Source organism: Macrosteles quadrilineatus, unplaced genomic scaffold (genome assembly GCF_028750875.1).
Source record: "Macrosteles quadrilineatus isolate MER2022 unplaced genomic scaffold, UCM_ALF_1.0 Scaffold_1__1_contigs__length_201487025, whole genome shotgun sequence".
NCBI classification, from domain to species: domain Eukaryota; kingdom Metazoa; phylum Arthropoda; class Insecta; order Hemiptera; family Cicadellidae; genus Macrosteles; species Macrosteles quadrilineatus.
This window is the reverse complement of record NW_026542594.1, coordinates 107,247,910-107,261,173: the sequence shown is the minus strand read 5'-3', so window position 1 is coordinate 107,261,173 and position 13,264 is coordinate 107,247,910. Positions and strand designations below refer to the sequence as shown.

At 37.8% G+C, this 13,264-nt stretch overlaps 1 protein-coding gene across 1 annotated transcript in view; it reads left to right on the top strand.

The window, feature by feature from the left end:
- Nucleotides 1-6,018, top strand: part of LOC128982832 (uncharacterized) — a 323,159-nt gene extending 317,141 nt beyond the window's left edge. Inside the window, exon 8 of the mRNA XM_054401863.1 lies at nt 4,635-6,018. Within this exon, the coding sequence (XP_054257838.1) occupies nt 4,635-5,035 (401 nt within the window). The 3' untranslated portion in view covers nt 5,036-6,018. The remainder of the gene's footprint in view (nt 1-4,634) is intronic.
- The last annotated feature ends 7,246 nt before the right edge of the window (nt 6,019-13,264 follow it).

Below are 13,264 nucleotides of genomic sequence, written 5' to 3'. Positions count from 1 at the left end.
CACTGAGGTTTAGAAGGTGAGCGGCTTCACGGGAAGTTCTGTCTCTGGATAGCTTGACCGAAGAAAATCGTGGATTCAATTTGGTCTCAGATCCGGCAAAAATTCTTCATTGCAGTGACTACGTCAGAATTCCTGCCAAGAACAACTTTGAGAGGCCGAGGTTGATCAGGTTTTTTACCACCAACACTAAAGTCAAATTCCTTGGACCTGGTAGCGTCCACTATCCCGTCGGTTAAACCATAGATAAAAGGAGTGTGTTAAACTGAGTTATACGTCAGCAAGACGATGCATGCATCTTCATCACACCTCCATTCAGAACAACGCGTAGTGCACGTCGGTAGCATGCTCCCTAGGTAGAAAGGTGAAGTCAGCCTCCCTGGACCCGGTGGTGTCCAATCTCCTGTCTGCCAAGTCGAGTCTGATGTCAGCAAGACGATGCATCCTTACCCCTCCTCTATCCAGACAAACACTCACCACATCCAACAGTTCACAGTAGAGCCTGTCATACACAATTTTTGCCAGTCAGATGTCCTACAGCATGTCACACAATAGCAGCAGCGTGTAGAAGGAAAAGCCGGAAGATGATCATCAAGCAGGGGCCCATGATCACGTGTTACCCAGATCTCGACTTTGTTGGTTGTCATTCAACTGCACTAGTCAAAAATCCACTACGTAAGTCAAACCATAGACAAATAGAATAAATATAGGCCGTCAGCTGTGCTGCGGTTAGTGGTAAGTTCTGGCGTCCACCGCTAGGTTTGCCATGTAGTTACGGCGCACACCGCTGCAGCGTCTGCTAGTCGCATATGGATCCTGCGCTCCTCGCCTGCAGCGGTGTGTGCCGTAACTACACGGCACTCATAGCGGTGGGCACCGGAACCTTCCTTTGACAGTCTATATTTATTCTATTTGTCTTATGGTCAAACGATTCATTTTCTGTACCGTGCTGCTACCTAGCATCAAATTATGAACTATGTCCACCATGATTATGGATAGCACATTGCATTCATTTACGATTTTGACATCAGCTGACCTCTTTCAGCAGCAATCACATCTTCGCCAATTAGGTCTTGTATCCTTTTCAGAAGAAGTTTTTTCAAACAACTTGGACATTACTGGTAAAAGACTTATAGGTCGATATAAACTTACCTATTCAAGAGGCTTCCTATGTTTCGGAATGACTCTCAATTATTTTGCTCTTTTGAAAAGATCTGGTATATTTTCAAGTTTTAACATTGTATTAAATAACATAGTCAAAAATATTATTCCTTTTCGTGGAAGCTCTTTAAGTATTTTACCAGTTATGGGGTCGTAACCAGGAGCATTGTTAGAATGAAGAATGTTGGTGATGATTGATTTTACTTCTTATGGTTTGAACTTCCGCATTGGGAAGTCAAGTTGTAGTGGATCATCCAAATATTCAAGTATCTCTTCCTCTTTGTTTACTACCACATTTGGTTTGAACACATTCTCAAAGAATTTAACAAAGGTTTCAGACTTCTCTGTGTTACATTTTGCCCAGCTCCCATCAGATTTTAAAATCGGCGAAATTCGAATCTATGGGCGCTTCATTCGCTTCGTAGCTTTCCAGAGGGAATAATCCGTAGCTTCGGAAGGTGACAGAGATTGGGTGTAATTCTCAAAACAGCGATTTTTTAAATCATATAACAGCTGCTTCAAATTTCGAGATGCCCTATTAAAATGCTTTATCAACTGGATTCCTGCTATTTTGTCAGATTTTTCTCAACCTTCTTTTTTCCGCAATCTTCTGTTTAACGAAAATAGGGTAACTGATTCCAGAAGTTAATCCAGGTTTTGACAAATAATTAAGGACAGGAGTTTATGTTTTTACAGAACTTTGAATACAAGTTATAAACCAATGGCGTCTTCTAAATTTTGATTGCTTTGTAATTGAATTTTTAAGTTTAAATTATTGTTTATATCTTGACGAAAAATTTCCCAATTAGTGTTCTTGTTGTATAACCGTTCAGTTACTTTTTGGTGAAAATCTTGTGTACTGATTTACAATATTATCGGTAAATGGTCAGAGGATAGGTCAGGACTTGATTGTATATTAGTGTAGTTTTGATTAATACCTTTTGATATGAAGAAGTCCAATGATTTAGGAGTTTTCCTCATATCAGTCGGCCAATAAGTAGGTTCACCTGTTGAAATATGATTAAGAGTGTTGTCATTTATTACTCTTAGCAACTGTCGATCTGTTGGTGTAGCCAAGCGTGAACCCCACTCTTGATGCTTGGCATTAGACATTATAGTCTTCTTTACTATGCTGAGCCAAGCCATTGGCGTTCCAAATACCAATTTTTAGAACAATATTAATTTTAAATGAGCAATTACTGTTGTTAACAGATTAAGAAGTGTATTAATCTGCTCTGGTTGCTTGGATAGTATACTTTCGAAGCGAGCAAACGAATCTTGAATTATGAATGACAAACCTGCTTCTTGTTCTGTGACTTCATTATTACGGAATTGGTTTCTTGAATCACAGCCCTCTAACTGTTTCTTGTAGCTTGTGCAAACGAAATACCTTCAGTTAACGAACTGCTCTTACCGGGGTCACTAGTTTCGTTTACCTGTGTGTTCCTGAGTTTTTTCAGGAGTTTTTCGCCGAAGGGGTGGCGATTGCTTATTTTGAGCATAATTGTATACGGGACAACCCTTGTAATTTGTCGGGTGTTCTCCGGAGTGCAATACACAGGTTGGAGGCTCTGATATGGGCTTAGGACAGGCTTTAGTATCATGATTTTGTGTGCATTTGACTCAACGAAAATCGTTGTGACAGTAGGATCTGGTGTGGCCATACACAGTATGGCCAACGTGTGTGACAACAGTGTGTGACAACGTTTACATTAAAGAACTTTTTTTTCTTTCTAGGTGGTTCAAATGAAACCTTAGCATTTAACAAAAACTGGATCTGAAATATATCCTTGTTTTGAGCGTTAGGTTCCAAATCTACAACGAAAATAGACATGGGTTCCTTAGTGAATATATTTTTAAGATTAGTAAGGTTTCTTACCACATGTCCTTTTTCTTCGATTACAGCTGTAATTGTATCAACACTTGTTAAGTAATGCATTTCCCTCAAACCAACGCTGTTAGCTCGTTCTTGCTTCAGCTGGTAGGTGTGGAAGCTTACGTTTAAGTCCCTTATACCTTTTACAATGTGTCTGTAATCATTAGATGACGATGGAAACAGTTTCATTCTATATTGACCAAGACACTTGTATGTATATCCAGTATTGGTAACCAAGGCATCCAAAGCTCTGACCATTGGTCCAATATTTGTTACTCCGGGAAGGAAGATTGGTGGAGGTTTGGCCACCTTAGTCGTCTGACGTAGTCTTCCACCATGTTTTGACATCATAAGTAACAAACAACGTGCCGGCATTTCATCATCCATTTGCTCGTCGTCATTGGAGTACATAGGCTCATATAGCTGTTTCGAAGGGGGTGGTGTCTGTCTGATTAGTTACACGATGACGTTTTTGCACATGATCTGAGGATGAACCAATATTTCACTTGACATTTCTTGATTGGACAATTTGTCAGGAATCATTGGTATACCTTTATTCAACTCATTAGCGTCAGAGAAATTTTGGTCGTTTGAACTTTCCTTGGACAAGGAAGAGCTAGGCCTATAGTAATCATGTTCAAGTGTGTGAATGCTCATTGCCATGGTAACAAAATTAAAACTAACCTAAGAAACAAACTGGACAGTCACTAACTGAATTAGTTTATAGGATTTCACAAAAACACACGAACCTTTAGTATTTACATATTTAACGAATATAAACAATTCTTTTGACACAAAAACCTAGTTATTCTTTAAGTAAAATCGTAAGAAAATAAAAAAAATGTCATTAAGAGAACTCACATACACGTTTGCTAAAAATTCATCAGCTGTACCTTTTGACTATTTTGTGTTGTACTGTATTTAGAATTTCCCGTTTGACATCAAGGCGGAAAGATTCCTTCCACCATGTTTTGACATCATAAGCATTAACATGTATTAATTAAACTATTGATTATAAGTTAAGCTGAAATAAACAAAACAGAATACAGTAATACAAACAAATAATTACACCTGGTTTTTGGTAATAAGTTGAAAGAATAACATCAAATAAGTACAGCTGAGGTATTTTTAACATTAGGTACATGTAAAATTCCCTTTAGAAAGGATTTACGACCTTACAGGACAATTTATGAAATAATAGACAGCTTAGCGTAGGGTTGTCATGACGAACATTTTAAGTACCTATATGGTTTATGGGGGTGTGACTTTTAGTTTTCTCAAAAGTTCATGGACTTTGAGATTCATATATGGATAATAAAAAAAAGTATTTTAAATACATGAGTTAACCATAAACTTTGATACCACAGAGTTCAACATTCGGTGCCAATGTTTACTACTTCACGTTTTAAAGAATATATTACCGCAATGATATTTAGGCATATTCGTATTTATCACGCTTTGTAATTTTGAGCCAATGGTTAAGTTCGTAATAATTATTATACACATTTCCACGTTTGTGGATCATAATGAAGTTCCTGTAATTGATATCGATATAGTGCCTGGAATTACGTCTGAGTAAAGTGTTGTCGTTCCGTTACAGACGGTGACAGTCCTGCCATCACCAAGAAGGACGTTGTAGACTGTGGGTGCAGCGATGGAGGAGTTGGTGGAGGTGGCGTGGGGACGACACTACTACTGTGGGGACAAGGTCTGGGCTGGAGCTGGACCTATCCTTCGCCTAACCGCTGCACCGCCAACCATCACTGCTGCTGCTGCGACGCTGCTCCACAACCACATGACGTAAGCCACAACCAGTGCTGCGGTTGTGACGCCACCAGCAACCATCAGGCACAACCTCCACCACCACCCTCCACCACCTGCGTTGACCATCACCACCTCCACCACCACGACGTCAACCTCCACCACCTCTACGACACCTGCAACTACGCCATGGACGACGTCGACTACTCCATGGACTGTAGTGGTGACTTTGGCTTTTAATTAGCGCTTCGACTAGGAAACAATGCCCCTTCTACTCCTCTGTGTTCACCGAGCTGGGAGCTGGTCTCTCGGCTCTCGATCGATGTTGCGTGTTATTTATCTAGTGAGTAAGAATTTCGTACGCGTCTAAGGTTCAAACCGTTACCGTCTCGTAAACAAATCGGCTTTACAACGATTGTAGACTACGAGGCTATTCGTCGTAAAACTGTCCACAAATTATTCGTAATCGACGGAAGACAATCTTTTCGACTAATCGACTGATGTACAATGTACATTACTGGTGATCGAATAATCTACTCAGTAGACTTAGTTGTGATAAGTAATTGGAAACCTCTTGCGGTAACCTATTCTCAATACGAAAAACTGACCAGTGCGTCATCACCTCAACGGTCAGCGTAGACTAGTGCATCCCTTGTCAACGTCAACAGAATGTCAAGTACCAGCCGATAGATTGGCGACCCCAATAACTAAGTGTTCACAGCAAATTGTCTGACTTAAATGTTTGTAGTTGTTGTCTATTTATACCTTTTTATACCTGAAAATACGATTTTTTAAATTTTTACAGACAGAAATTCTGCAATTTTCCAACTCCCGAGTGTGAATATATGTACATAATAGCATTGACCAAGCCGTTGATCCAACGGCATTTCGATCGAAACCGATGTTATTCGATAATCGTTTTCGATTCGCAGATTGAAATATTTGTTGTAAATCCATTTTATCGAACATAGTTGTCTACCGATATAGTTTAAATCGTTGTAATTTATTCGTTTAACACATTACGTTTAAGGTTAAAACGCGTTTGCGAACAGGCGAATAAGGAGTCTAACATCAAAACTTGTACAAAGATACAATCGATGTTTTTCACTCAGTTGGTGTTAATAGTCAACTAATGTGAGATAAATGTCCGTTAGTTTGCTTTAAATACCCACAGACTTGTTCGTATATAGTAATAAACAATACGTTAGGCCCTCTTAGGAACTGTCAACTACCACTAAGTATCTCCTTTCCGCATCATGTAATCGGTTATATTGTTATTCTACTCACGGCATTCCTACCATTGTTTTTTTTACCATAATTCTTATGCCAAAGGAAGTTTTAAGATATGATGTTATTGTCTCAAAAATTGAGGAATTGGCCTACTTATTAGCCGAGGTATGTGAAGTTTAAAACTTATCTCTTCCTTGCTATCTGCCGCAATAGACAAATCACGATGTTGCTGTATTTCGTACATGTTTAGATCTTAATAATAATAATTTAATACCCCCGCCTCAGCATACCTGCAGACTAAGCGAATTCCCATTTACCTGTCTGAAATTCCCCTAAATTATACCCTAAAAAATTGTCAGATTTAGTTCATATTTAAATATCATGAATTTTAATAATTGAAAAATAATATAAAACCTGTGAGTTGGTATTAATGTTCCTTAAAACATGTGTTGTTTATTATTGAATGATAATACAAATTATCCCCTTTGACTCATAACATGGGCTTTGTTAGAGTAATAAACTAATTTATTAATCTAGAGGTTAAATACCTATTTTTCCAACGTAATCCTTGGTATACTTAATGGCTACCGGTTTCGACACACTTATGGTGTCATTGTCAAGCCTACTAGACCTAGTAGACGTGGTTTTTCGCTCCTATGAGGTCGTCATAAAGTCTTCAAAAACACATAACGAGACGAACAAATAACAAAAACGAACACGAACACGAACACACATTTTAACGAATAATACTGTATGGCCATACAACTCACGGCGCGGCTGCGGGCTCAGGTCTAGACGTTGGCAAAAAGGTATTAAACCTCTAGATTAGTATTTGTTAAGTAATCCGGAAGGCAACACCTCAGAAACAAACAAATTTCTTTTATCCAACTTTTTTTGTTTTTATTTGGTTATGGGCCCAGCAAGTGTTAAAAGAATGTATTTAAAAGTGAATGTTGAAAAACTAAGCAATTCTCAATCATGGAAAAGGTGGAAATGCCATATGGAATTAGTTTTGATACATCATGGAACTAGTGATCTGATTACTGGTGAAAGGACAAAACCTGAAGAAACAGAGGAGTCGAAGCTTAAAGAAATCAGAAAAAGAAGACGAGAACAAGACTGAGCCTAGAAAATGTACCAGTGGTCTATTCTTGTGTTTTGTAGCAAAGGAGCACAGGAAAGACAACTTTATTGCAGATTCTGGAGCATCGCAGCATATATGTTTACGGAGGGACTTCTTTCACACATATCAGTAAAGTTGTAGTATTGATGTCCTAGAATAGTTTAAAAGTGATTTTAGAACGTTTAAGCTGGGGTCTGGGTCCTAAATAAGTACCAAGTATTCGAGTAAGAGTGAATATTGGTAAGAATCGATACATCACAACTTTTGTTAAGTAACTTTTCAGGAAAATGTTTTTATTTCTTGTACTATATATAATTTATGCATTTGAATTTGCCGCCGAGAGAGAGTAGGGGTTTTCAATTGAACCTAGTGGGGTCAGCACAATGCCCATTGGTTAACTTGGCGGAAGGATATTTTTGCGAATTTTTAGCGTCGCATCGGGACGCTTGGCCCAGTCTGTTGGTTGCCGGGTTTACCTAACACATGTCACTCTGACATAATTAATTTTCTCTGCCATTGTGGCTTTCCCTCTTATAGTTTTAATTCTCTATTATTGCCACTCGGAATAGTCCGTGGCCCCTTTGTATAGTACTCATAACATTTTTGCCTCTTTAAATTAAATTAATTGTATTAACCAGTGTGTAAAGTCAGTTTAGCAGTGAATCCTCCCATTCCGGTCTACCGCGGTCGCGTAGAAACTTCTAGTGAGTGCTCATTTTGGACTGTATAGACCTTTAGACGTGCGTTATTCCGAAATCAAAATCAAGACTTCAACATAAAAAGATAGTGTCAAGTGTTGTGCCTTCGTCTTGAGGACATTCTACCATCTACCATCGCAACTCGACCCCGGCGGCGCTTCCTTGCCGCTCACTATGTCCGACATAATTCCAAAGGTACATTCATCCATAAATCATTTATCATTATTAATTAACCCCATATTAAACAACTTTAGAGAATGTATGGTTAATGTAGTTAACCATACATGTAATGTTAGAGAATGTTCTTCCAAGCTAGGAAGAAACCTGATGTCAGCCAGCACAACAGTGAAGAAAGGATTTAGTTTCAAAGTAACCAAAGAAAAATGTGTCTTCATGAAGAATAACGTTGCACAGCTGTATGGACATTGTGTAAATGGACTCTATGAAGTTGAAATGTATGTTCTGTTGCCGCATTCAAAAGATGAAACGGCGTGTAGTATAAAGAGAAAACCGTCCAAGAGTGGCATGAATCTCTAGCTCATAAAAATCAGACACATGTGTTAGAAACTCTTAATACCCCCTCCGCAGTAAGCCTGCAGACTAAGCGAATTTCCATTTAACTGGCAGGATTTCTACTTAAATATTCCCCAAAAAAATTGTCTGATTTATTTCCTATTTAAATAACATTAATTTTAGTGCATAAGTTACATGGAATTGCTGCTATCGGGAAGATATTGAGGAGTGTTTGTTTATTGAAATGTTGATAGCTTAGTATGAAATAAACAAATTGCCAAATTTGATTACAATATATCCATGAACAAGCAAACTACAACAGTTTATTTCTCCATAAGAATAACATGGGAATTTTAAATTTACAATTTGTTTAACCATCTTCAACACCGTTTGGGTATACAACAACGCTTCAATGTAAAACATGATTTTTTTAAGCTATACAAAATGGTTTGGAGAGAAATTAAGAAATTTTGTGTTTTTATGGTAAACAAATGGGGAAAATCAATTTTTACCATAAAACCTCCGTTCCCATCGTCCGATTGTGCTGGTTCGCGAAGGTTTATAGGTAGGTTTACACGTTTATACAAAATTTCATCAAAATCGTATCATTTTTGCTCGAGTTGTCGTGCTAACGGACACACACACACACAAACACACACACACACGCACATGCGCGCGCACACATAAATATGAATTTGAACGGATGGTGTTTTTGTTGGCCTCTGGGGACCTCAAAACGAAAAAGTAAATCAGTCCCGGGTCTAGGTCTTACCATGAGACCTATGGTAATACTGTAGCTTATTCCTCATATAGGAAATTTGCTAAAATTAACTTTAACTTAGTTATATTGTCGTGAAAATTTAGGCCTAACACTATTATTCATTTGTGTTATAAATAAAATGGTATTACAGTATTGGACACTTATAACAAAAATATTTGGTATAAATCAATCAAATAAATAAATCAAACGGGTAACTATACAGTTTAGTATGTAGCCCATTTTCATTTTCGAGGCATTTGACAGTTTCTAAACAGTTCAGTTACCCCTAAATATATTTACGTACGACCGTTTTTTTAAGTAGCAGTTTCAGTTCAGTTCTTAGAATTGAAAAGTTTCTCATAACAGCATTTTTTACTTTCATATCAGCATAGTTTTACTCATAACAACACAGGAAATGGACCAATGAGATTCAAGGATTGAGAGAGGAGAAGTAAAATTATAATGATTGGAGCTTCAACTAATCAGCGGTTTAGGCCAATTCAATTGTTGAGTGGTGCAATTAGTGTTTGGTACAACGTTTCGTTGCATCACTGTCAGTGGCAATGAGAGGTTATAAACGTAAACATAACCTCTCTTAGAAGTTATGAGTCGTGATTTTTAGTAATTAAAACACTGTCGTAGGTAAATAAATGTACGCAACTCGCGTAATAGTAGTTTACGCAACGATTGCGTAAAGATAGTGTTAACGACACGAGTAGAAAATTTAAGGTACGATCCTTGGCGAGTGCCTTAAAAACTTCTACGAGTGTCGTTAACACTATTTACGCGAGTTGCGTACACTACTTTACCTACGACGGTGTATTAATTACTAAAAATCACTACTCATAACTTCTAAGAGAGGTTATGTTTTTGTTTAAAACCTCTCATTGCCACTGACAGTGAAGCAAGGAATCAAACACTAATTCACTAATTGCACCAATCAACAATTAAATTGGCCGGAACAGCTGATTAGTTGAATATCGAATCATTACAATTTTGCTTCTCCTCTCTCAATCCTTGAACCTCATTGGTCCGTTACCCGTGTTGTTATGAGTAAAACTATGCTGTTATGAAAGTAAACAATGCTGTTATGAGATACTTTTCAATTCTAAGAACTGTACTGAAACGGCTACTTTAAAAAACGGTCGTAGGTAAATAGTGTTAACAACATTCGTAGAAGTCTTTATAAATTAAATTTTTTACTCGTGTCGTTACTACTATCTTTACGCAATCGTTGCGTAAAATACTATTGACGTGTCACAAGGTTTAGTACCAATCGTAGCAACATTTGTATAGAATGAATTAATAATTGTTTAATAATTAATAATGATACTTTGCGAAATTGTTATTTAATAATATTACTATACAATATTTTTATAATTTTAGGTCATAAGTATAATAGTTTTTACAGGGGTTTCCTAATACTTAATTAATTGAATTCGTAATGTCAGTAATTGTTATTGTTATAATTATTACTATTTTTAAATAACAAATCGGATTGGCTAACCTGTATTTTGTTGTATGGGTGTATAAGTTATTTACATTATAACGTTCGCTTCTGTTGTACATACGCGTATATAGATGTTGTCCTGTCGAGTTGGGCGCACCGCCATGCAACTGACCGACCACCCGATACTGTACTGTAGTGTAGTAGTCTATGTAAAATGTCATTGAACTAGTTTGTGTGACGAGGATAATGTAATCGAAACACCATGAGTTGTAGATCAAAATGTTTTATACGGACGTAACTGTGGTCATGTACACGTAGAAACCTCTTAGTGACTTGTAAAATGTTGCTGTATTAGAAGCTAGATAGGATATGTTTTGTGACGCTGTACAAATGTACAAGTGTACATAAACCTCATAGTTTGTGACCTGATCTCTGATTGATTCGTAAATCGTAATATAAATCACTATGTAGATAACTTGTGGTTTGCAGAACATACTATTGTACGTGTGCACGTAGATACCCCGTAGTCTGTCAACCTCTGAAGGATCAGCAAATTACTCCATATGTTACAGTGCTAACTGTCATGTAGGATATGTTTTGTAAGGCTGTACATGCGTACTAACACGTAGTTGTTCCCTAATGTACATTATGCCGATTGGAAATTTCAATATTTGATTTATGCAAAGTTCTATTCAAAGTTAGCATGCAGAATATTATGCGTGGTATACATGTGTACCCGTACATGTACAAGTAGATACATCGTAGTTTCACTTTACGCTATTGTCGGATGTGTAGTGCTGACATCAGTTCCTATATCGGATATGTTGAGTGTGTACATGTACACGAATGTACCTCAAAGTTAGCATGCAGAATATTATGCGTGGTATACATGTGTACCCGTACATGTACAAGTAGATACATCGTAGTTTCACTTTACGTGATTGTTGGATCTGTAGTGTTGACACCAGTTCCTATATCGGATATGTTGAGTGTGTACATGTACACGTAGGTAGGTACCTAAAAGTATTCATACAATACGCATTAGGCCTCGGGTACGATACGAGCGGCGAGCGGTGAGCGGCAAGCGGCGAGTGGCAACCTGAGCGGCACGTAAGCGGCGGTGGTGGCTACGATACAAGCGGCACATTTTTTAACGCTCATCAAATTTCCACAGGTTTATGAGTCAGTTTAATGGAAAATGTTAAACAATGCTTACCTGCTAGACGTATTGCAACTATTGTTGCAATCTGACAATTGGTTGCCTTTAAAAAAATTAGAAAACCCTTAACCCTAACTTTGTCCCATACTTTTCTGGTGATTGAAGTGTTTTAAAACTTCCGTGCTGGTCATTCCACAAACATTCCCTGGACTAAACCTCACGTATCGACCCGTATCGCATGTTTGCTGCTGTTTCCCTGTCATTTTAGGCCGAACTGAAGCATGACTCACCTGAGCGGCGAGCGGCGTTTTCGCGAAAATCGGTTTTGACTTGGAACCATAAGCGGCGCTGAGCGGTGCCGCTTACCACCGCTCACCGTTCAGACGTATCGTGGCCACCCTCAACAAATTTACACGCAACTAAATGAGACCCGATGTCAGAGCGGCGCCGCTCATGCCGCTCGCCGCTCGTATCGTACCCAGGGCCTTACGCAACTGTCAATCCTGAACTAGTCCGTACAGTTTGTTATAGCCTTACTACACACAGGATAAGTAACTTTGTGTTTTTATGTGTACACGTAACACGTAGGTACCCAGCAGGGGCCAATCACCAATCACCTTTGCCAGTTGATTTAACGTGTTTCCATTATTAGAATGTTTTGGAGGAATCTAATAACTGTATAAATAAATCTATATGATAAATTTTCTGTGCTGAATTCAAATTAGATGTACGTTCAAGTCAATCAGGAATTGAGATGAAAGTAGTTATAATTTGATTTATAAATCGTGGTATAGGACTACAGTACATAATTTTCTTGGGAGAGAATTGGTGTATGACTTTGGAATTTCGTTGTAGTCTACTAATATTTTCCAATGTCTTCTACTAGCATTACTTAATACTAGTAGAAGACAGTGGCAATTATACATAAGAAACGGTAAACTGTAATTTATTGTACAACTTTATAATAATCGAAAGTACAGTAAAACTTGAGGTGTTCTGGCATTGCAGCGACAGTTCATGCCCAGACTTACTCAAGCAATTTAGTGCAATAGGTGTAAGGGTCCATTTTCTACTTCAAAATTGAATATTTATTATATTTTACTAGTCTAAGAGACTCTTGTAAGAGCATGTACAAACATTGACAGATTTATATGTAGAAATTTTTTTGTAAATAGAATTAAATGTGTTTCTACAATGTAAATGTGAGTCGTGTTGGAAATCCAATGTTACCAAATGGCTAATGTTCAGTAAGCCCAAATAGTGTGTTTATAATGTAATGTTCAGGAAATAAAATGCAAAATTTTTCTTTATTTTTAAATCCCCCAAGTCATATTGCACGTACAGTAGGCCTACCAGTAAATCTTATAACAGAAATTATGAGCTCAGGAACTATTTTATAAATATATATATTTAAGAGGTGGATGGTCTCTTTTGACCTTGCATTTGCCCGTCCACATCGCCTAACTGCCCGTGCGTGGAACGTATCCAGCAAAGCAAGAAGCAAGGGGTGAGCCAGTACAGTACAAAGGTGTGAAC